The sequence below is a fragment of the Triticum aestivum genome, chromosome 7D (assembly GCF_018294505.1).
Source record: "Triticum aestivum cultivar Chinese Spring chromosome 7D, IWGSC CS RefSeq v2.1, whole genome shotgun sequence".
Classification (NCBI taxonomy): Eukaryota; Viridiplantae; Streptophyta; class Magnoliopsida; order Poales; family Poaceae; genus Triticum; species Triticum aestivum.
In genome coordinates, this window is record NC_057814.1 from 581,910,359 (window position 1) to 581,934,232 (window position 23,874).

General features: G+C 43.8%; 3 protein-coding genes across 4 annotated transcripts; 1 reads left to right on the forward strand and 2 right to left on the reverse strand.

Moving 5' to 3' along the window:
* The first annotated feature begins 5,119 nt into the window (after nucleotides 1-5,119).
* LOC123165673 (glyceraldehyde-3-phosphate dehydrogenase GAPCP2, chloroplastic) lies at nucleotides 5,120-10,720 on the forward strand. The gene is made up of 14 exons (XM_044583360.1): nucleotides 5,120-5,414; nucleotides 5,791-5,852; nucleotides 6,335-6,393; nucleotides 6,489-6,527; nucleotides 6,712-6,812; nucleotides 7,684-7,796; nucleotides 8,416-8,515; nucleotides 8,614-8,760; nucleotides 8,869-8,929; nucleotides 9,038-9,135; nucleotides 9,218-9,360; nucleotides 9,955-10,038; nucleotides 10,119-10,208; nucleotides 10,297-10,720. The coding sequence occupies exons 1-14, from the start codon at nucleotides 5,337-5,339 to the stop codon at nucleotides 10,340-10,342; spliced, it is 1,221 nt and encodes a 406-aa protein (XP_044439295.1). The 5' UTR covers nucleotides 5,120-5,336; the 3' UTR covers nucleotides 10,343-10,720.
* Nucleotides 10,721-12,286: 1,566 nt separating this feature from the next.
* Nucleotides 12,287-14,522, reverse strand: LOC123165674 (RING-H2 finger protein ATL73). 2 transcript variants are annotated; one of them, XM_044583363.1, is made up of 3 exons: nucleotides 13,260-14,522; nucleotides 13,139-13,186; nucleotides 12,287-13,039 (listed from the first exon to the last, which is right to left on the reverse strand). In XM_044583363.1, the coding sequence occupies exon 3, from the start codon at nucleotides 12,996-12,998 to the stop codon at nucleotides 12,495-12,497; it is 504 nt and encodes a 167-aa protein (XP_044439298.1). In that variant the 5' UTR covers nucleotides 12,999-13,039; nucleotides 13,139-13,186; nucleotides 13,260-14,522; the 3' UTR covers nucleotides 12,287-12,494. The 2 variants fall into 2 exon arrangements, with proteins under 2 accessions (XP_044439298.1, XP_044439297.1); XM_044583362.1 differs by having other exon boundaries at nucleotides 12,287-13,186.
* A 242-nt stretch (nucleotides 14,523-14,764) lies between these two features.
* Nucleotides 14,765-23,062, reverse strand: LOC123165675 (putative disease resistance protein RGA1). Its single transcript, XM_044583364.1, has 6 exons — nucleotides 20,032-23,062; nucleotides 18,921-19,967; nucleotides 17,269-17,693; nucleotides 15,576-16,993; nucleotides 15,249-15,428; nucleotides 14,765-15,086 (listed from the first exon to the last, which is right to left on the reverse strand). The coding sequence occupies exons 1-5, from the start codon at nucleotides 20,101-20,103 to the stop codon at nucleotides 15,319-15,321; spliced, it is 3,072 nt and encodes a 1,023-aa protein (XP_044439299.1). The 5' UTR covers nucleotides 20,104-23,062; the 3' UTR covers nucleotides 14,765-15,086; nucleotides 15,249-15,318.
* Nucleotides 23,063-23,874: the final 812 nt, after the last annotated feature.

The window sequence follows — 23,874 nt, forward strand, 5'->3', positions numbered from 1 at the left end:
CGGAAAGAGGAAGGTAAGCTCCTCCCATCCCCCAATTAGCTTGAGTCAAATCAATCCGCTTTCTTATAGCCTAAAAAGGTTCATGTTCATGTTCAAAATCATGAGAATCCCTAGTTGATATGATGAACCCTAGTTAATATGATGAACCTAGATGATTGCAATGTGATGAACCTAGTTGATGAACCCTAGCTTTAGTTTTTTTTGACCATATGAGGAACCCTCCCTAGTTGATATGATGAACCCTAGAACCTAGATGATTGCAATGTGATGAACCTAGTTGATGAACCCTAGGTTTAGTTTTTTTTTGACCATATGAGGAACCCTCCCTAGTTGATGAACCCTAGGTTTAGGCTTAGATTTTTTTTAAACAAATGTTGAACCATCAACTTCTCAGTTTTTTTGTTAACAAAATTTATGATATGATGAATTTTGGAGTAAGCAAAATTTATATGATGCAAGTAGTGGAGTAAATATGATATGATATGATATTGCATTTGACCCATCTTGATATATGTATTTTATTTAGTTAATGATGAACTTTTGTTATTCATCCATATGTTTAGGTCTGCAACAGTGGCGCAACCATCACCCATTCATCTCCAACACGACCCGTCCGGCTTGCCACTTCCGTACATGTATGAGTCCTTCCCCGAGCTTCTGCATCCGGTGAGCGCTTTTTCAAACGAGTTCCTACAGGCGACGAGGGCAGTGCGGTGGCACGAGAGGGCAGAACGGATCGCCGACGATGTGAAGTCTTGGTCACTGAGTGTGAAGGAGTTGAACAGAATGACTGCAGAGATGGAGGGAGATCCAACTATCTCCCGTGAACGCCGGGAAGCGGCCATTGAAGTTGCCAAGCAGCACTCCAATTGGGAGCTGCGCAATTTGGGCCGGAGGATCTACTTCGAGAGCAACGCGGAGGAGAGAGCCAGGATGCCGCCCCCAACTGCATCGGCGTTCGATATCATCAGCTGGGGAAGGGCGGAGGCGAAAACTCCAGCTGGCAAGGCAGGGTGGGAGTGCTTGAACGGTAGGATGCCGACCAGCGTTTCGCCTCCGCCTGAACCGGTGGATCCGCTGCCATATCTGTCTCCACGGCCAGGCCTAACATACGAGTGGGGAGGTTTACCCGCCCTATAAACATGTCTATTGCATATGCATCTATGTGTTCGTAGGGGTTGTCAAACTATGTGGACAAGTTTGCTATTTCCTACTTATGTGAGCTCATATTTGCTATGTTGATATGTGGAATCTATGTGTAAACTGTTTGATATTTGCTATGTGGAACTTTATTAATATGTGAGCTCATATTTTGCCTCCTTGTAAAAACTATGTGAAACTTGTGACAAAACAAACAATCAATTAAACTTGTAAAAATCTGAACCCACAAGAGCCTACCGCCAAGACATACGGCGGTAGGGTAACTCAACCTACCGCCAAGACCTGCGGCGGTAGGGTGTTGCGCTGGCCGTTAGCTAACAACAGTGGGTCGTCCATGCCACCGCCGGAAGCTCTGGCGGTAGCCTGCGTGCATGGGCGGAGCTGGGCCCCAGGCAGCCCAGGCCATTGCCTGGGGCGTGAGAAATTTTCTCGGCCCATATATACAAATAAACACTTTTCGGCCTGGGGCGCAGCCCACTTCTAAGCCCAGGCAGCCCAGGCCAACTGGCCCATCCACCCAGTTCGGTGCCTTTCCCTGCGCGTGTGTGCGCTACGAACGACCAGGATTTGGACGAACCTGTCCGCGGCCCCTTTCCCCAACTTTGACGAACCCTAGGCGAGGCCGGTGGCCGCGTCCCTGCCCGTCGGCGCCGCCCGCCGCCATCGCTTGCCATCGTCGTGCTATCCATCCAGCCGCCCCAGTCCCCTTCTGCGCCTCTGCCTAGACACCTATGCAACCGCCCGCCCCCAGCCCCCTTCTGCGCCGCTGTGGGCTGCTGCCCTGTCCGGCGAGGCGGCGACCCCGGCGAAGTGTCGGCGAGGTGGCCCTTCCCAGGAGACGCCTTTTTCTCAGCAGCCGCAACACAGAGAAATTGGACAGCAGCAAGCCAGCAAGAGGAAAGCGCAAAGGTATCGTAGCTCTTCCAATTTCCAAACCCCAATTTTTGTTTGTAGATGCCACTGTTGCTAGATGATGATTTTTGTCAGTTGCTAGATGCCACTGTTCGTTAGATACTTAGATGGGAAACAAAAATTGACATTTAGTAATTTTGTTTCTATACTATGTTATAGGAATTAGGAGGGCAAGATGAGTAAAAGGAACATGACATTGAATTCTTTTTTCCAAGTTGGAACCACGGGAACATTTAGTAATTTTGTTTCTATATTATCAAGACTGGATTGAGGAACAAAATGCGTGATGATTGGATGAATCGTAGAAGGGTATGTTACATTGAGCGAGATGTATTTGTTAGCATTGAAGAATCAAAGATCATCGAGCGATTTCAAGGTTATCGTAATCGCAAAGGCGTTTTGCCTCGTCCTAGACGTAAGTTTTCAAATTTTGCATCTATTATTAACTAGTTTTACCGGTTATACTATGCACGGATTTGCATTTTTAAATTTATCATTGAAGGTATAGGTTCTTCTGCTATTGAAGATGTAGTCATGGGAGGCTCAGATCAACCTATCATTTGATTTGGTATAAATCTTTTGTCGTCTATATATGCTACATATTGTCTTTTGATTTGTCTTGCTTTATTATCATGCAACAAATGCTGCCATTGAATATCATGTTTGGTTTCTTTTTAGTTATGCAACATAGATTGACTTTTGTATGCTGAAGAACTGGATTTTTTTGGGTAGTTTTTAGCCCTTGGTTTCTCGCCTGGGGCGTCAGCAAATCCTGGCTCCGCCACTGCCTGCGTGAACCTACCGCCCAAACCTTTGGCGGTAGCAAAAGGATCAGATGTCAAATTTTTTTGAAAGTGGGGTCAGATCCCGATTTTGTTTGTAAAAAGGGTCAAAACACGAAATTTGACCCCCGGACATAGATGCTGTAGCAAAGCAAAGCAGCGGACACGCACACTGCGCACACCGATTTGCATTTGATGGGGTACAGGTGCACGGGGGTTGGTGAGGGCGCATGGAACCCAAAAATGCATCCGAGAGACCGAGACCGACTCCTGTCCATCTGCCTACCCCAAACGGATCCGATTCCTGGAATCCTGGGGTGGAGTTGTCTGCACGCGAGTTGGCATATTCGCAGGGCCGAGCGCGCCTCCTCCGAGACCCTGGGGCCAGCTTGCTTCCCGGCGGACGCACCGAACGCAGCGTCACTCCATCTGCCCGTAACCCGACAAACCAACCGCAGATACGCACGCCACAGTTCATCAGCACCAATCGATCGTTTCACATTGCCAACATTTTTTGATAAACAAACAAAAAGAGCGCCAACCCTTTTGCTGTTCTTCCCCAATGCTACACTTGTTATTCCAGCCATATTTGTACTGTTGGGCAAAATCGGTCATAAGAACTTGATGTGCCACGCATTGGTCCACTGGTCCTGTCTCTGGTGCCCTTCAATGGACGGTTTTTATCACGAAACTGCCTTGACGGTTTTTTGTCACGAAACTGCCTTGCGTACGATATTTTTCTCATACGATTTTGTACGACAAGACACAGGCCCGTTCCCAACGTTTGGGCCCACTACACCAGAACAGTCTGCTCGTACGCATAATCGTATGAAATTTGATCGTACATATAGCAGCCCTCTTTTGGTCATTGTCTCCGAGTAAACAAGCTGATTTTATTAATTGATTGGACACACATCAAATCGAAGAAACTAATACAGACATGAATAATAGGACCCATGGTGATAAAACTAAAAGGACGGGATTCTCCTTGCAAAAAAACTGTTTTTTGATTTGTCTCTCTCTCCATATATTTCAGAATTGCCCAGACACCCATTTGCCCCCATCCGCCCTCAAAGCCCGAGCGAGTAGTTTATTCAGAAATTAAGTGCAATAATAGATTTCAATGCACCAATTCTTTTTCGTGGCTAAAAAATCAACTTTTTTTTTTGAGAAATCTCTAACTCTTTATTGATTCAAAACAATGTTTATAGGTACAAGGTTTGGGTCATGGGGAGCTCGCAGCCAAACATGACAATCTGTAGCCAAATTACAAGCAAACTCGGCGAGATATGTGCTTCAAAATTAAAGTTCCTACGTTCAAAAACTAAATTACAAGTATGAAAACTATTCTTCCGCTCCATTATTTCATGGCTTTAGTAAGCTTGGCCCGACCCAGGCTATGCTCAGGTTTACTTGCGATGCAGGTTGTACAAATTGCTGCTTGGTTCCCCTGCTACCGTAGAAGAAAGACCACAAGCATAAAAAGAGTAGAACTAACGATCAATTAGCTGGATAACCTAGCACTGCCACCACTCTTAGGAAAGACTGAAGTATCATTCGTCGAGACGAGAGCCGATGATCAGTTTGAGCAAAACGCCACAACGTCAAAAGGGATAGAACAATGGGACTCTTTATATTGTGTGACGCGATATGCATCGTCAAGACATCGCTGCCAATGACACATAGAAAGAACATAAGCCACGCTCCTCAAACACTTATCCTTGGTTTCCTCCAATGTTTGGTGCCAAACCGTTCGCCAAAGGTGAGGAAAACCGGTGTCACCGACATCATCAGCTCCTTCCCGCCTTCTCCCGGTTGCTCTCGTGACTCGCTTCCTTTTCCTTTTTTTACTTTCTAGAACTCGAGCTAATGCTAGCTTGTGGTTAAATTCTTCCGATTGTTTAATTCACGATGAATGCTATTTTAGAACTGAGAATTTTGAAGATATCGACTGATGAGAACAAACCATGGTTCGACGGTTAGGAGCTGGGGGGTTATGTTGATCAAGTCAAATGGCGCCTCAAAACGACATCCAAATATAGATACCGATTCGAGTACTCGCGCATAAAGAAACTTCAAACCAAACAAAACTTTCCGTAGAATTTATATCAGATCCTCTTTTTTTCAGGGAGTTTCCAAAAGAACCATTGTTCTACTGGATGACACTTTGAATGTTTGATGATGTTTGTCATAATCTGCGTTGGAAGGTGGCGAAGCGGGCGAGAGGCAGAAGCAGAGGAGGGGAGGATCCTCGGGACAAAAAAAGCAAAGAGAGAGAGAAGCAGAGGAGGTCCCTCGAGAAAAGGACTCGAATAATAAAAGCTCATAAACAACTCCGCCCTCGGGACCGAGACCGAGACCGAGACGCGAAGAAGAGGGAGATCGCCCGCTGCACAACGCCCGCCCACGCCGCCGTCCCCTCTCCCTCTCCGCCTCCGTCCGTCCAACCACAGCCCGCTCTCCCGGCGCCGGCGGCACCTCATGGCGTCGCTCTCCCTCTCCCTCCGCGCCTCCGCCTCCCCGGCCGCCTCCGGATCCCGCGCCGCCGCCCCAATCAAGGTATCGTCCCACGACCCCTCCGTCCCGGATCTCCCCCGTGTTACCTGTAGATTGTTCCGAGGGCTCTTTCCTCGTCCTGTTTGATGGAACCCATGGCGCAAGTACAAGTTTGTGCGGCGAAAGTTGGCCGCCTGCATTTTTTTTCTTCTGTTGCGCCAACTTTTTCCTGGTACAATCGGTTATATTCGTATCCTCCCATTCTAGCAGCCTCAGTTCCTGAATGTATCCATGCTACCCTGAATCCAGGTCTAGATTGGTTCATCTTGATTTAGCAGCTTTTTTGTCCAAATACAGACCTGCTCAGCTGTGCAACTTAAACTCGTTCACCGTCAATGTTTACCCTGTTGATCTAATTTCTGATATACTTATGGCGCAGGCATCGTGCGTGAGGAGCAAGGTTGCCTGCAGCTTCCCTTCCGTCGGAGCTACCTCCTCACCGTGAGTCGTCTTCTTTCATTCAGCGTGTTCAGATAGCTGTTGGCCTGTGGTTTTCCGGATCGCGCAAATTGGACGACCAAGATCATGATAGTTGGAGGAACCTGCGAATTTCCTGTGAGGAATGTGACATCGGTTCCTGGTATTCTCAGCAGTTGCGGGCCTAGAACCGCAGGCTTGGGGGTGCCACGGTGCAAAGTTCACACCAAACATCATCATAATCTCAACAAATAGTCTGCATAATCCCAACAAATAGTCTGAAAACAGCAACAACTTGGTGGATATTTAGTGTTAAGTATATAATAAATTTTATTTTGTTCTTGTGTCTTTTGCATCTTCTATTGTACTACATCTCAGCTTGCTTTGTGGTTTGACCACATTAAAGCACCCACAGTTGATGGTCATGGTTATTGCATATTATCTGTAAAACAACATTTTTCTTCTGTATATTACCTGTAACACCGTGTTTGTTTCTTCGACTGCAGTGCTAGAAGCATTGAGCCGGTAAGAGCCACCGCCACACAGGCGCCCCCTGCCTCCTCTCGTAAGTTCTTCAATGCACGAAACATCTGTACTCTGTAGAGATCAGTGCAGCCTGCAGTTGTGTCTGACACAGTTTTATCTTTTCAATTTCCATAGAATCTTCTAGTGGGGAGAAGACAAAGGTCGGCATCAATGGTGAGTTCCTTAATAGATAGGAAAAGAAATGGCGTTGCCAAACTATTCTAATTTAGTCAAGACACATTAAGATGTTTGTCAGGTGCATTTGGATAGTTGGGCTATACTTTGTAATCTTTGTTCAGTTTTTTTCTTGTTGTAGGTTATCTTTAAAGTACAATGGTACACTTGTGTTTTGTTTCAGGTTTTGGGCGGATTGGGAGGTTAGTTCTGCGAATTGCAATCGATAGAGATGATATTGAAGTTGTGGCCGTCAATGATCCGTTTATCGATGCTAAATACATGGTAAGAAATCAGCACAAAATTATTCATTTTTAGGCTGCAGAACATCTGCTGGAATGCTTTGAAATGCCCGATACCGGCAGTGTCCTACTTGTGTTAGATAATGAGTGACCGGACTATTGTTTTTGATTTACCGTTTGATTCTTCATGAAACAATATGCATATTCAAACATGAGGAAGTAATGATCCCTTTTTCAGATCTTCCATATGATATTTTTAGTGAGCTGTTAGATGAGAACGTGCTGATCTTCAATGTACTTCTGAATAACTATTCACAATTCCACCACCATATGTTTCCTGTAGAGATATTTCTTGAAACAGGACGAACCGACACACACAACTATTATGCATCATTGTAATTTTATACGCTTCTTGCTTTAGTGAGAGATGCTTTGTTTGATCTTATCTGACTTGCATATATATGAAGCTTGAACCGAGCATCCATCTTTTGATCTTCATTACATGCTGGAACTTGAAAAGATTGCATCCATATTCTATTTGTTGCCCTAGTTGCTCATTTGTACGGAAACTTGGACTGCACAAGCCATGGTGTGAGCTACTCCCTCCGTCCCATAATGTAAGACGTTTTTTGATACTAGTGTAGTGTCAAAAAACGTCTTATATTATGGGACGGAGGGAGTATATTATATGTTGGATGTATCTTGCCTAAAAATAGGAGCTCAGCTTGTGTCATTCATGCTCGTATAATCTGTTAGGTGCAGTCCTCAGTTAGAAAACTGTCATGTTTACTGTTCTTGTTGTACCTTTGTTATTTCCTTTCATTCAGCAGATTTAAATCTCAAGCTGTATCAGGTGCATCATATTTCATCTGAAGATCCCGTTTGATTCATTCACTGTATTCGTCCTTTTCTAGGCCTACATGTTTAAGTATGATTCCACACACGGTCCATTCAAAGGAACCATAGCAGTTCTGGACGAGTCAACCTTGGAGATTAATGGGAAGAAAGTCTCAGTTACAAGCAAAAGGTAACAGTAGGATTATAGGAATGCTCCAGGTTTAGCTGAATATATAATTATGTATTCTAGTAAGTATTGCTCTCTATATGAATGATTCCTCAATGATTCATTTTGTCCTTACAGTTTCACTAGCAAGTCAGGACAAAAATCTTCTTAATTTACTTACCTGTAATTTTATCTTAGGTGGTGTCACATATCTCTTTTCTTATCAACTCCAATGCTGGCAAGTGTCAGATTCAGATATCAAGTGTTCTTTTCACTGTGAATACATGGACACTCTCAGTATACTTTTCATGTATCATCAAACCTTTATGAATTGGAAATAGGGATATGCGTTGCTTGGCACCTATTATGGAAGTGGCTGAGTGCTCATCTGCAGTTTGGTAGTATTGCATACATGGATGTACATATAATAAGCATTGAAAAATTAAAAGGCAATATATTATTTGATTAATGCTCACTTGGGTAAAATTATGGCGTACATGTTGTTCCTAGAAATTTGCAAGCGTTTTTCATCAACTCGTTGCTTTTGGTATTCTTATCTTGTGGCAATGTTGCTTGTCCCATCTCCCCTAACGCATTGTTGGTTTGCTAACTTTGTTTTATGTGCTTTCACTTTTAATTTCAGGGACCCCTCAGATATCCCTTGGGGTAACTTTGGAGCTGAATATGTTGTTGAATCATCTGGTGTTTTTACAACAGTTGAGAAAGCTTCAGCACATTTGAAGGTCACCTTCTCATTTTTTGGACTATATATGTAATATCCTGGAAAATTTCCATTTACATACAACAAAAATGTTGAGATTCCATTGTGTCACTTAAACAGGGGGGTGCAAAGAAAGTGGTGATATCGGCTCCGTCAGCGGATGCTCCCATGTTTGTTGTTGGAGTAAATGAGAAGAATTACAACCCTAGCATGGATGTCGTCTCTAATGCTAGTTGTACCACCAACTGTCTTGCTCCTGTTGCCAAGGTATACGCTTTATCACTTCATATTATATACATAATAATACCGTCTTATTTCTTGCAAAATAGTGCCACCAGCTGCCTTCTTGATGATTCTTATGTTTATTGTTTGCAGGTTGTCCACGAGGAGTTTGGCATTCTTGAAGGCCTAATGACAACTGTCCATGCCACAACAGGTTTTCTTTCTCCCTGTTAATACTTGTCATGGGCTGAGAGGTTCACTAATGCTCACATACCAAGTTGTAATTTGTCTGTAACGTAATAATTTTATTTGATGTGTCCAGCCACTCAAAAGACTGTTGATGGTCCTTCGATGAAGGACTGGAGGGGAGGACGTGGTGCTGGTCAAAACATCATCCCTAGCTCTACGGGTGCAGCAAAGGTTTATAATTTGCTCAATGAGAAAGAGCAAAATCTTTTGTTTTTGCAGGTTTCTTATGTTGAACTTCTTGCTTTGATATCAGGCTGTTGGAAAGGTCCTTCCAGCTTTAAATGGAAAGCTCACTGGCATGGCCTTCCGGGTTCCTACACCTAACGTATCCGTTGTTGATCTGACCTGCCGACTTGAGAAAGACGCTTCCTACGAAGATGTGAAAGCAGCTATCAAGTATGTACACCAATCTAACAGTTATTCTCGCAATTTGTTAGCTCCTGATTGCTGGTTGCACCCCCTTTTCCATCAGTGCCTTGCTCTGTTCTTTCTGACCAAGTCACTTCTCGTCAATTTTATTATTCCAAGTTCTCTTTGTTGGTATAGTATGTGATCTTTTGGTTGTAACTGTTTATAGGATTACTCCTGTAGCTTGTTACTCTATAAACCAAAGTTGATACAATATGCTTTTTCTTAAGGGTACAATAATTGTCATGATGTTGAAGGTTAATATTGAAATAGCACCTGGGAAGAAATATATAATGGTGTGCCTCCACTGGTACCAACTGAATCCATGTACATACTATATGTGCCGTTTGATCATGGTAACGGAGAAGTAGGTCTCACAGCTTACAAAAACAGAGAAACAGGGCAAGTGTTCGTTGGCTGAAATTTTGATGTGAATTAAGGCCAATTTGTTTTCCTAAATAAATGAGTGTAAATATGCCACAGCTGTTTCTTGAACTTTGTATTAGCGTTATCCTGTGAAAAAATCTCAGTCCAACAATATGTTTACCCAACGCTGAAAAAAATGCTTAATCATTTTTTCAGGGAAGCATCAGAAGGTCCGCTTAAAGGTATTTTAGGCTACACAGATGAGGATGTTGTTTCAAACGACTTTGTTGGTGACACAAGGTAAGTATTTGTATCTGTTCCCATGAAATTGTAACGAGCTGCTGGGAACTCAGGAGTTGCTAAATCTCTCTATACCGCAGGTCAAGCATATTTGATGCCAATGCTGGTATGGGTCTAAGTTCATCTTTCATGAAGCTCGTCTCCTGGTACGACAACGAGTGGGGCTATAGGTAAATGTCCACTTAACCAGCTCAAAGCCTACAGTTTCTCATGAATCTTCAGTTTACCTGAGTATGCTGTTATGTTTTCTTGATCCAGCAACCGTGTCCTGGATCTGATCGGGCACATGGTTCTTGTCGCCTAACGATGATGCCACAATATGATTTAGCACAGAAGGTCTCCTCGCGTAGTGTAGGAAGTGAAGGCTGCAATTTTGATGGCCATTTTCGTATCCTGGAATAATAATAATTCTGTACGATGAAAACAATCAAATCAATCGGCGTCGACTTGAAGCTGCAGAACGATCATGATGGTCTGTAAAACCCCATAATTGAACTGTTGTGGGTGGACAATAAACCCAATCTCCGACTCGTCGTCGAGTCATAGTGCTGTTACTTTGGCCCTGTGGTGGCATCCGTGTTTTGTTTCCACCTTCAGAGAAGATAGGAATTGATGATGATGATGATGACTTTTGTTTGCAGTCTAAAGTTTTTGCAACAATGTTGTGTTGCGCTTCTTGACATGCAGTTGTTGTGTTGCACTTCGACACGTAGTTGAGGGGACGCAGGATCAATGTCTCGGGAAAGGTATCTGAATTTCTAATCCGAATGCTATGATAGCAATTCAGGAAAGGTGTTCTGGATTTCAAATTCGGATGCGGATTGAGCGACTCCGGCGACCGGCAGGGTCGCCGTCCTCGTCACATCCCATTCCTGCCTTGCCGTCAAGTGGGCTCTCCGGTGGAGGGGCATCACGTACGGCGGCCCACAAGATAACCCTGCGAATCACATCCAAATTCTCCTACTTTACCGTGTCATCTGTTCTGACCCTGACTTCACTGCCTGTCCTGTTCCTATCTCCACGGCTAGTTATTCAATGTCGCATTCCCCGTGCACTCACACAATGGATGCATGGCTAAGAACTAAAGTTAATTTCTTCCGAAGAAGTCCTCTAATCTATTAACAATATGCAAACAGCAGTGCAAAGATTTGCATGCATAACAAAAATTATTACTAGGTCCATGAATCATCTATTGACGACTATATACACGAGCAAGCCGAAGGTATGCCGCTGCCGTCGTCCTTCCCTCATCGGAGCCAAAAAAACTTTTATGTAGACATGTGAGAAAACGTCATGCTAAGGCTCCAAAGCACCGGCACACCAGAATAGCAAGCGCTGTCGACGATGAGAAGAGTAAATTAAAAGGGCCATACCTTCAAATACATGAGCGAAAACAAGGGCCGGTTGGATCCAGATGGATTCGTCGGAGACGAACACTGACGGATCTAAGCAGATCTACCGACACCAATGCCTTGATCCAAGAAGATCCAAGCAGGGATAGACAGGGAGGACATTATTGTAACTCTGTAACGTTGGGGTCGCCTCGCCACCCTGACCAAAGCACTAAAACTAAGTAAAGGAAGTATAGTATTCCTCCCGACATGACATTATTGTAACTCTGTAACGTTGTGGCCGCCTCGCCACCCCGGCCAAAACACTAAAACTAAGTAAAGGAAGCATAGGATTCCTCCCGACGGGCGGGGACCAGTGTCCGCTGCACCTCCAAGTCCCATATGGCCACCGGAAGTGGGGCGGACCAACGGTGGTGTCGGCAAGGGCTTGTTACTTGTTGGCGTGCTATTTGAAAATCAAAGTAATAAGAGGTCACCTGTTTGTCAGTTGCAAGTTTTAATAGATTTCCTGGTCCGCACTATTCACATCTGACGGCTCCTAACCATCTCCTGCCCCGTTTTTCGTGTTCGTTTTGAACCCTCCCACGACCGCCGGCCTAACAACCCCACCACCACCACCACCCACGAATGGTGGCACTGCTGCGCACGGCTCGCCGCCCCGCCCCTTTCGTCGCGTCGCCGCCTCCCCAATAGCCCCCCGGGTCACTCCTGGCTCGGCCTAGCCGGCGTCTCCGTCTCTGCCTCGGTGCTTCACTCAAAATCGAACGGTGTGGATTGGAATTTCACGCAAGCGATGAATAGCAAATGTGGAATTAAAATTGATGAGTTGTCAAAGAATACACAGTAATGTTAAAACTCATAATGATCATTTATGTAGAAGTCCATGCTCTAGCCAATGCAACCAAAAGACCGATCTGACGGAAGAGACTAGGCAATACATTTATACGTCAACAGTTTATTGTATAAAATGAAAAAGCTCTCAGGATGGCTGGCAAAGTAAACCATCAAACACGCTATGGCCGGAACCTGACATACAAAGTAGTACGCCGGAACAATGATCTGAACTCTGAAGCGAAGCAAAAAGAGGCGAACCAATCGATCATATCACACGGCGTTCAGAACTTGCAGGTCTCGGCGGTGCCCTTCTCCGGCGCCGGCGCGGTCGGCCGAGAGGCGGCGCCGGCACGTCGGGCACGAGCAGCGCGAGGTGAGCCACCTGTCGACGCAGGGCACGTGGAACCGGTGGCCGCACACTGGGAGCACGCGGATGGTCTCCCCGTCCTTGAAGTCCGACAGGCAGATGGCGCACCCGGCACCGGCCGACGCGTGCTGCTTCTCGCCGGCGTAGGTGGCGACGGGCAGTGCGACGAGGGCCTCGCGCTTGAGCCCGCCGTTGGCGCGGCGGTGCGCCACCCATCCGACGGGGTCGGCCACGGCGCGGCGGGTGCACCGCGCCACGCACTGCTGGAGCACGGAGTTGAGCCCCAGCGCGCACACCAGAGCACACAACATCGCCGCCAGGATCACCACGACGTCGTAGTCCAGCGCCGCTGTCGGCGGGGGCGGCTCCGGGGACGGCGTGGCCGAGACGTCCATGCAGTTGGACATGGTGATAGATGCTCCAACTCTAGGATTGCCGAGGATCGAAGCTGGACACGACGGTATATCAGGCCAGCGAGAATAAAAGTAGAAGAAGAGAGCAAGAGATGACACAACTGAAGACAGCAGGACTGTGGTGTGCTCCTGACCATGTCCAAATAAGCTCGGCGAAATCCTCCGCTATATAGCACCAGTACCTAGTCAGTGCAGAATCTTCGTGTCAGTGTATTTGCAATGCTGTAGTAATAACGAAATCCTACCATGACTTACAGTGATGTACTCCTCAAAATAGACTGACAATCAGCTTGGTGATTGTCATATTGCCTACAGGAAACATGTGTCCTCTCCCCACTCACCACCCCGAACTGGGTGGGCCCCGTGCTTTTCAATCAGATGATGCCACGTCAGTCCGTAACTTCCAATCCGTAAAAGTGTAGCATTACTAGCGTTACACAGTTACAGTAATGTTTTTGCTACTGATAGTTCTGTACAAAAGATGTTTGTTGAAGTATAGATACTAGTATTATATCAAGCAGAATGTACAAGAACGTACTTCATATTTGCTTTCTGGAAAAAGCTAATGCAGTAGCAAGCGGAGCCTAATTTAGGAGCATGATAGGTGACGAAGACGGATCGGTTAGTGGTCGTAGTAATAATTCAACGATGGAATCAAAGCAACTTATTAGTTGAACGCGCATCTATTCTTTCTTTTCTTGCAAAAAAGAAGGAAATGGACTGACAGTGACATCATGGCGGCACTCGCTTGCCGAAGATCAAACCAGTGACCGACACAACTATGTGGATTTTTCCTTCAAGTTGAACCCCTAAAGATGCATGGAACACAAACACATGCACGCACGCGCTAAATGATACTACTACAATTAGGGATGCAGACATCAGTTGTGAAGATGGTGGAAGCTTACAGGAGAAATGGACAGCAGAAGGTGGAAAGCAACTTGAGTGTAAAATGCTCTTGTAAATGAAATCAAAAGAGAATTACACTCGAAGATGTTTTTGAGGTAGTTAATTATCATGTCATGGAGTGTAAAATGTATTTCTTTCGCAAAAGAACAGAAAAATCATAATTAGGATGATGATAAGCAATGAAGAGTGCATGCGTAACTGGTGGCAAATGGTTGTAGTAAAGCAAGAGAATCAAAGCAACTCATCATCGGTTCGCTAGGCAGGCATCTGTTCTTTCTTTTCTTGCAAAAAGAGGAAAATGACTCATAGCTAAATAGGCCTGTACTTGATGATCAACCAATGATTGACACAACGTTTAATCGCTAAAGAAGGAACATATGCAAGAAAGTTGATAGTACACATCTGGTTGCTAATTAACTTACTTGTAAATAAAATGGTGGGCGGCTACAGGGAAACTAAACTATCTACGATGTAAAGGAGGAAAGCAACTTGACATGCTAAGAGCACTTGCACAGGAAATGTTATGCGTAGGAATATAGGAGGATGCAATATTCAGATAGCTATGGAATATATAGGTAACAATGTTGTGGTAAGTGATGCCTCTTAGTTAGTCGTATTTTTCATTGTTCTCCAGTCCAGTTAGCCAGTGTACTATTCTGTTTTGAAGCAAACAATACTGCTTCTACCGTATTCCCAGTGCACGTGCAAAAAAATTCTCCCACTTCTGTCTATTAAAATTGCTCTCCAATACGTGATCATGCGGCCACTTCTATCCTCATGATTATGTCTCATGTACTCCCTGACCTAAAACATATTACATCTGTGTTCATTTTTCCAAAGAATACCGGATGGATCAGTCAAACTTCCACATTATTTCAGGGAATCTTGAAAGAGGCATGTGGAAAATTCACTGGAAGTCATGCTGTGAAAGAATCTCCTTTTGATAGTCAAGATTTAATCCTTTTCAGGACAGCATGACAAGTACTCCCTCTGTCCCATAATATTAGTGTAAAAAACGCTCTTATGTTATGGGACGGAGGGAGTATATAACACGCATACAAAGTTTAAACAGAAAAATTAAAAAAAAACACCTTCACGATCAACTGACATATTTGGAATATGGGGATGCACTAGTGCAGACTCTGGCTCCATTACCAGCCAGGGATTGCCTGCCTGCACAGAAAGGGAAATGTGTAAGAGCCAGCTTTAATAGGCAATGTTCTGCTTAGCACACTGCTATTTTAAATAGGTGCAAGTATCGATCTGCTAATATGGCAACTAAGAACGGAACTGTGACTTGAAGCACAGTTAATAACAGCGGACAAAAAAGAATACCAGATTAATTCACTGGAGAGGGCGGTCTGGTCTGATCTCCTTAGCTAGCTATCACGCACTTTCTCCTTTCCTAGATCGCTGTTTGTAGTCGGTATGCTTCTTGTTCCTTGTTTCCATCTCCTGGACCGGATGCAACTGCTGCTGCTGCTTGTCGTTCCTCCTCTGCAGCCATTGTATCGCCTAAACAAACAAAGGTAAAATATATCCGGTCATCATGAAGTACACATGGACAAAAGGCAGGAAATAAAATCAAACGACCTTATAAACTGGCAGAATCAGAGTGTTCAAACAAATTAAGACAAAGCTTGTATGTTTGATTTTCTGTACCTTCAAATACGGTAGAGCTGCTAATATTAGAATCCAGCTTGCAGTTGTCTCTTCTTGTGTATAGAACGTACCATTTTCTTGGGTTGTTTCCATCACATGCATATGCCTTGACATGCTCCACATGGCTTAACTTATCCCACTCAGGACCAGATTGTCCCGCGGCTAATGAAGATAGCAGCCATATCCTGCAAAATAGCTGCAAATGCCTTGGCTTGATATCCCGCATGTATTCTGGGAGTTCTTCCATGACATAATCTTGCAGGATCAACCTGTCAAGTCCAGGCATACTTTCAAGAACCTTCAGCTTTGGGCAATCGGTGATCGTGAGCTTCTGCAGATTGGGGAGATTAGTGATCCTCTCCATGTCGGGGATTCGAAGCATTGTAAGCTCAACAACAGTAGGAAAGCCATCAAGGTAGTTGAGGTGTTGGATGTCCTGTAGGAATAATTCCTTCAAAGCCCTTGCATTGGTGGCAACGCCTGTAGGAATATGCCTCAGTTTGCATTTCCTGAGCATAAGCTTCTCCAACCTAGGCATGGCTTGTACTTGCTCCTCCCACTCCCACTCTTCCCATTGCACCATTCCTAGTAAGTACATCTCATTTAACCTCGGAAATGGAGTTGCCGCCACCTGCAAGAATTCAGCCCCAACACGCCTGATGCATGGAGCACGGTCTACCTTAAAGAACTGCAGGTTCGGGAGCTGACACAACCCATCGGGAAGTTGTGTGCAGCAAGCCAGGTCAACAAACATAATATATGTCAAGTTATTGAGGGGCACCATGGACGCAGACATCATCCAAGTTGGGAGCTGCTTGCCAAAATAACCACCGATTATAATATTATCTATACTGGGCGGAGGGGAGAGCTCATTGAACACCTTCTCGATTCGTCGCTGCTCTTCCTCAGGGATACATCCTTTCTCTTTTATCAACCCATCATTTTCCAGTCTGCTGGTGCAGAATAAAGACAGTCTGATAAGATGCTTTTTATCACCAAGCCTAGCATTAGCAGCACACGAGGCAGCAGATACATTCTCCAATTCATATAAAGTAAGGAACCTGAGTTGGGAAAGAGACTCTAACTCGTCCAAACTGCACCATTCACCATCCATGTGGGCTCGAAACCAATTTAGTTTCCTCATATTTGTTAGGGTGTGGAACCCTCTAGGTATCACACTTATGCTGGGAAGCTCAAGTAACCTCAGCTGGCCAAGTTTCACAATGCTACCAGGAAGATTCACCAAATTTTCACATCCATGAAGGTCAAGGAATTGCAATAGTTTCATCTTACCAATGTTCCCTGGAAGTACAGATATATAGGTATTTACTAGCTTCAAATACCTCAGGTGCTTGAGTTGATGCAACGATTCAACCAATGAAACCACATTAGCAAATTCTATATGTAGAGTCCGCAGACTAGAAAACATAATCAATGAATCACCAGGTTTCATCTTGATCTGGATGGTTGAGATTAATGTTCTCAACGATTGTTGCTCCTGTAGAGATTTCCAGTCAACTTCACCTGATTGCAGTTGATTGGTTTCTATGGTCAACCGAAGAAACTTTTGTGAACTAAGTTTAGTAAGAATATCATTGTCTCCATCTTGAGCTATGAGTGCTTCATCTTAGTCATGTAATGAGCAAATGAGCGAACAATATCATGCATGCTCGAAATCCATGGAGCAACATACAATTTATCTGGCTCTATAAGGTTCCTGGATAGCAACTCCTTGTAGTAATTTCTTCCCAATTCTTCTAAATCACTCGAGTTTCCATGAAGAAAACCTTCGCTCATCCACATTGCAACTACTTGATCCATATTATAAGGTTTACTTTTAGGAAGAAGAGTGTAGTATAGAAAGCACTGCTTCAAATATGAAGGCATATATTCATAGCTTAAGTATACTGTATAGTTGATCTCTGGGGGCATTTTAGTTACTGACCATTTAGAATCATCCAAAACATGCTCCCAATCACGACGTAGCCCTCCTCTTTCACGCAATAATCCTCCCATTACTTTAACGGCAAGTGGTAAATAACCACATTTTTCTATAATTTTCAATCCGATATCCTTTAGCGTATCTGTGTAATCTTCATCTATCTCACTTGAGAGTACCTACGAACATGGTACAAGGGACAAATATAGTTAATTAACTATGTACCAAGCTCCTCCGAATAAGGCACTCAAATTTACTTCTTATAAGAGGCGAGAGTACTACTTGATGTATCTGTCCATTTATCAAGATAGGTTTGACTGTAAATATTCAAATTACAAAATGTAAATGGCGTAAAGAATTTTTTTAAATATATTTACTTATCTTGCTCCTATATACCAAGATTTATGCAATTGATTCCACATAGTTAACTTTGTAAATATTCAACTTACAGAAATGCATTCAAATTATGGAAAGTAATGTCACGCATGCATACACTTAATACTGCTCTCTCATTGCTGCTATAGAAACTTGTAGTCGCTGCTATAGAAACTTGTATCCAAATTTAGCAGAAATCATATCGTTTATTGATTTTCTTATAGTTTACATTCACGTGAAATTATTTTCTCCCAGTCGCCTAAAATGCTTAATACGTACTAGCCCCAACATTGCTGGGTTAAATTTACGTGCAATGTCTCTAGCAAAACTAATACCAACTTCTAGTCTAGTTAATTTTTGTGTTATATTAATTATTTTAGCATCAGAGGTTCACCGAATTGTTATGTTTTCCATCTTAAAACAACTTTTCATTTATATTATGTCCTATGACATTGTTGAGTAGATGAACACTTAGATCTTCACCCGAAAGTTGGAAAACGAGATTGAATATTAGAAAAGCTTTATCCACTACATGAATATGACCGATAAATCTTAACTAGTAAAAACCGACACATGTGTCTTGAACGTGTGTAATGTGGGTATAATAAAATATGGAAAACCCAATTGGTGTTGTGATGCATTTCCTTATTTAGCGCCATGCTTTGTTGACACTATCAAAGTAACACTGCCCTGTAAGATTATGACAACTCTTACCTTCCAAGAGGTAATAGCACATACTCCCTCCATTCCTAAATATAAGTCTTTTTAGATATTTCACTATAAAGACTACATTCGGATGTATATAGACGCCTTTTAAGTATAAGTTCACTAATTTTGCTTCGTATGTAGTCTATAGTGGAATCTCTTAAAAGACTTATATTTTGAAACGGAGGGAGTATAAGCCATTGAATTACATGTAACTAATTTGGAAGCATCCTAGAATTTCCCTTAATTAACATAGGAATGTTAATAAATAGATGTAGATAGAGTATTCACTTGATTTAGAGAGTAGTGTTTAATTAAGTACGGACCTGCCTCTTGAGCAATAACCAAGCATCTTCAGGCAATAATGTGTCGACATGGTGGTAGGGCCATATGGCTATCATTTGTCGAGCTACACCTTCATCTCTAGTGGTGATGAGAACTCTACTTCCGGAAGCCACAGCATTAATAAAGGGTATTTTGAGCACATTCTCCCATGCTCCATGGTCCCACACATCATCCATTACAAGTAAAGTCTTTTGGCCAATCAAGGTGTCCTTGAGGGTTTGGTGAAGCATGGCCTTTACATTCCCAGCTGACGAGTGGTCTCCTCTGGCTTCGATGATGGCTCTTCTCAACAGCTCAACATCACTGAAGTTTTGGTTGACGCTCAACCATAACTTTTTACTGAACTCACCTTGGATGGTCTCATCATTGAAAACCTTCTGTGCGAGGGTGGTCTTGCCAATCCCGCCGGCACCTACAATGGCGACCACCATGATGTCATCATTGACCTTCTTTCCAGTTTGCATGATCTGGGCCACTAGTGCTCTCGTGTCTTCTTCAATCTTGTCCCCAACTACAGCCGACTGGTCAAAGTCTCCTATCGTCTCCCGGCTAAGATTACCATGACTGCTATGATCCTCATAGGACCTGAGGTTGATAAAGTTGAAAGCAGCACTGCGCTCCTTGATGGAGTCAAGCCTCTGGTTGAGAGCCTTGATACGGGTGCCGATCTCATGAGCATGGAAGGGATTGCGCATGCAGAAAAGCAAGGGATTAAAACACCCTGCATTTACGGTGGATGGTCCATGCTCCATGGCCTTGAGCTGGCAAAGATCGAGGATGTCAGCAGCTTCATACATGGCCCGCTTGAGCTGCCCCACCCACTCTTGCACAGTCTCGTCGTTGATGTTCCTCCTATCAGCGTCAGCGAGGAAGTTCTTGAGGTCCTGGAACTTGTCGCCCAACTCGTCAATCTCGCCGGAGACACCCAACATCGTTCCCAGCTCTTCCTCTACCACCTGCTTGAGCAAGTCCCCCAGGTAGGATGCAAATGCATCCAGCACCATCGTCATTGTACTTGCTAGATTTTGCTGCAATAGTAAAACTGAGGTCAAATTTAAGCAGGAGTACACTTGAACTGCCTCACCAACATACCTTTGAGATGGATGGATGGATGTCCTCCTGCTCATTCAGCTCTGGAGACTGGACAGTATGCACCTCAATCATGTTGAAGAGGAAGATGGGGCTTCGTTGTATATGAACGAAAGAAAGCTACCTAACTATTTATTTAACTCTATCATAGCATTGGGGTTCTCATCATAGCATTGTCTTTAAATAAATAAATCAGAGCATTCTGGCAGACTCTATAACATACTGCCATGACCACATCACATCTTGTCCGTATCTACACTTGAACGCAGTAACAGTGTCACACAGCTGGTTAGGACAGAGCTAACTAACTAATTACATAACGTGGGCTGTTGTCAGGTTGATAACCTTGTTTAATCTTTTTAGTCATAAGTTTAATTTACATCCATATCGTTAGTTCAAACAAAAAGATAGCTGGCATGATGGATGGTGAAGTATTTGTCAGATTCATCCGCCGAAAGGTACTTGCTAAAACATCAAAGCCTCAAAGGTATAATAAAGAATGTAGTATTTTTATCACGCAAAGTTCCTTTGAGGTTTGGGGGCTTAGTGGAACTTTACAGGTGTAAGCAGATTACATGTATTTTACTAAGCCCCCACCCTACAAAAAAGGTCGAATACAGGGGGTATTTATTTCAGGTTGGAAAACAATTTTTAAAACAAGTTATCACGTACGGCTTTATACTCTATGGCTCCGTATTTGGGACTGAAATTTTGGGCAAATCTGTATGTGCACCGGGCTAGAATAGGTGCACAAACATTACATAAGCCGACATATAAACATAACTCAACTCATGTTTTACACGGTCATCCATGAGAACCAAAATTCACATCAACAAGAGTAAAAAAATCATGAACTATAATTACAAAACCATGAGGCACATAATGCATGCTCGCCTCGTCAACACGGTACATAAACAGAGTTTGAAGTCAGCAACTATTGAATTGTGGCAGGTTTCGACAAAATATTCCCCATATATTCTTGCTAGCATCCAGAACTATTTGGATCTCAAACTTAGGCAAGAAAAGAAAAGCACATAGGAGAACTTCCTCCTCTAACCCAGCTAGCTGTCGACATGGTAAGGTACACATTAAGGTCTGTAGCATGCAAACAAAAAGAACAGAGTTTTGTCTCTAAGCCAGAGCAAATTTAAGGAGGCCCTAGCCTTTCCTTTCTTCCTTTCATAGAGAGAAAATACTCCACAGATAGTGAAGCCGAACAATAAACAGAACAAAATACTTCAATTTGTGAACAGTTTATGTATTTAAAAATGCAGTTTGTGGTTCTTCATTGGCAGTTGGGCTTATCTCTCCACAAAAATTTCTCTTGGCAGTTTCCGGTTCTTTATGGTTATACATATCTACAATTTAGCCATCTCATGAACCTCGTCATGGTTACGAACATGTTATGGCACGTCGTAAAAACATTGCTCATATTCACATTGGCAGTTATTAGCTGTATCATGACCCCTATGTTATGTTTATGGACATTTTGTTAGCAAGCACATGCAAACTTTCTCTAGATCTGCGCGAAATTGCACGCTAGCTAGCCAAACAGTTTACTCTGTTCTCGTATTCCAACTATCTTTCAATAATAAAACTCAAGGAGCATCTTTCTTATAGGGCTTGTAGCTTCAAGGGACCAGATTGAGGCAGTGTGCCAAAGAAAAGTAGATCGATCTGGCGGTTTGAAGAAGCTAATCTAGGTGAAAGATATCAGTAGCAGTGGGGTGGATCTAGGTGCGCCGGCAGACCCAAAAAAAACTGAGACCAGTGGGGTTTAAGGCTAACTAATCGTCAATGACGAAATGGTCATACCTCTTCAACTTTGCGACAGCAGGGATGCGATGAGAAACAAAAGGAACAGCGATGGCACCCTCTATATGCTGCTCCCTAGGCATCAAACATTCTCCAAACTGTGATAATGGATCTCAAATGATGTTGGACGTATCTGAAGCCCCTCCGAGCCAGGAGATGGTTCATTATTCCCTGGACAATCCACGCACATCTCAGGTGTAAACTGTGCAAGAAATATCATAATGATCATTGGTCAGTTCAGCAATAACCTTTTGTAGTTATTAGTAAAAATATACAGTATGATTTATAGTTGAAACTCTGTAATCCCTGTTCTCAGCTTGCAATACATATGTTACTCCTCTGTTAAGTACAAAAGGTGACTCATCTAATACGCTTGCAACCCTATAGAACTATGATATAGCTCTACCGCATTACCGTACATGTCCCTTGTTATTCCACTTAGTGATAGCCGAGGCCGAGCTTAATAAAGCGGTGGAATAGCATTTAAACTACTGACGTGGGACTAACGCAGTGGTAACTGTGGATCTGGTTCATCGTCCGTGAAGATAAAACATAATCCGACACAGCACTCCGTGGAAACCCAGATTGCTTAAGTAACTATCTATTATTATTCTGTGTGGGCTGCTTAAGTAGTTGTTGGGTGCATTAGTAGCTACTAGCTAGGTAACTAGTGCCAAACCGCGGCATCTATCCGAGAGGATGGCATGGGTTTAACTAATAAAGTGATTAGTTAGGCAGGCAGCTATAGTACTGGTGAGAATGCAATGTGCCTTTCTTAATTGAGATTTGCTAACTATAGGTCTACTAGTTTTTCTTCGGCCCAAGAAAATTTCTTCAGATTAGATTCATGCTATGGTCTGTGTTGATCGATGCTATCAAAATCAACACAAAATATTGACTGCTCCTAAGGAAAGGTATGGCGAAAAAAGGTAAAGAATCTAACAAACAGTGATGTAAGGGGAAAACGGCTACTGACCGTGCGTACTTGGCCGCCGCCGCCGCCGCCATTCCACGCGCGCTCCTTGGCTGCGGAGGATGGGGACGGGGGCGGGGAAATCCTGCTGCCATAATATGGTGGCGAGCGGAGGCTGGGTCGCCGGAACTCGCCGGAGACGGCGAGGAAGTGGTGGAGCTTTGGATTTGGATTTGGCCGTCGGCGAGGAAGCTGAAAGAAGAGTTTTTTTTTAGGTAGGTTTTTTTTTCCGAGCAATTTTTTTTAGGGGAGCTGAAAGGGGATAGATCCGGGGACAGAAAGCCCACGAGAGACGCTTCTTTTTTCAACCGCAAACGGCCGATAAGCTCATTTGAGTTTTATTCTTGGGCCAAAGAAAAAGAAAGCAACTAGTTAACGAGCGTTCCTTCGTGGAGAGCAACAAGTCAAGGAGCGCTTCTTTGGGAGTCTCGCAACGATCAGCGTCATTTGGCGCGCTCTCAACCATTCGCCACGTGTCACGCTCTGGACGCTCCCTCCGGATTTTGGTTTTTTTTTCGCACGCGTTTTTGGCTTTTTAAACTTTTTTTGTTTTTTTCCGACGTTTTGGTTTTCCCCCGGTCTTCTTTAGCTTTTCGATAAAAAAAAATTGAATTTTTTTTGCGCAAAAAACAAGTTTCTTTTTTTTTCTTTCGCGAGAGTCACGGTTTTTCTTCCGTGAGAGGCACGTTTGTGCTTTAGCGAAAGTCACGGCCGTGCCTTTCGGAAACGAAAAAACGCATTTTCTGTTTTTCTTTCGCGAGAGTCACAGTTTTGCTTCCGCGAGAGGCACGGTTGTGCTTTCGCGAGAGTTACGGCCGTGCCTCTCAGAAAGGGAAAAACAAAATGCGTTTTCTATTTTTTTCTTTCGCATGAGTCACGGTTTTGCTTCCGCGAGAGGCACGGTTATGCTTTCGCGAGAGTCACGGCCGTGCCTCTCGGAAAGGGAAAAAATACGCGTTTTTTGTTTTTTTTTCTTTCGTGAGAGTCACGGTTTTGCTTCTGCGAGAGACACGGGTGTGCTTTCGCGAGAGTCACGGTCGTGCCTCTCGGAAACGGGA

Bases quoted from the DNA above. Each gene is read 5' to 3' on its own strand.
- LOC123165675 (XM_044583364.1), bottom strand. From the start codon at position 20,103: ATGATTGAGGTGCATACTGTCCAGTCTCCAGAGCTGAATGAGCAGGAG. The intron at 19,968-20,031 runs GTATGTTGGTGA...TTACTATTGCAG, and splicing joins TCCATCCATCCATCTCAAAG to CAAAATCTAGCAAGTACAAT. The intron at 15,429-15,575 runs GTACAGAAAATC...TTGTTTGTTTAG, and splicing joins CAGCTCTACCGTATTTGAAG to GCGATACAATGGCTGCAGAG.
- LOC123165674 (XM_044583363.1), bottom strand. From the start codon at position 12,998: ATGTCCAACTGCATGGACGTCTCGGCCACGCCGTCCCCGGAGCCGCCC.
- LOC123165673 (XM_044583360.1), top strand. From the start codon at position 5,337: ATGGCGTCGCTCTCCCTCTCCCTCCGCGCCTCCGCCTCCCCGGCCGCC. The intron at 5,415-5,790 runs GTATCGTCCCAC...CTTATGGCGCAG, and splicing joins GCGCCGCCGCCCCAATCAAG to GCATCGTGCGTGAGGAGCAA. The intron at 10,039-10,118 runs GTAAGTATTTGT...TCTATACCGCAG, and splicing joins GACTTTGTTGGTGACACAAG to GTCAAGCATATTTGATGCCA.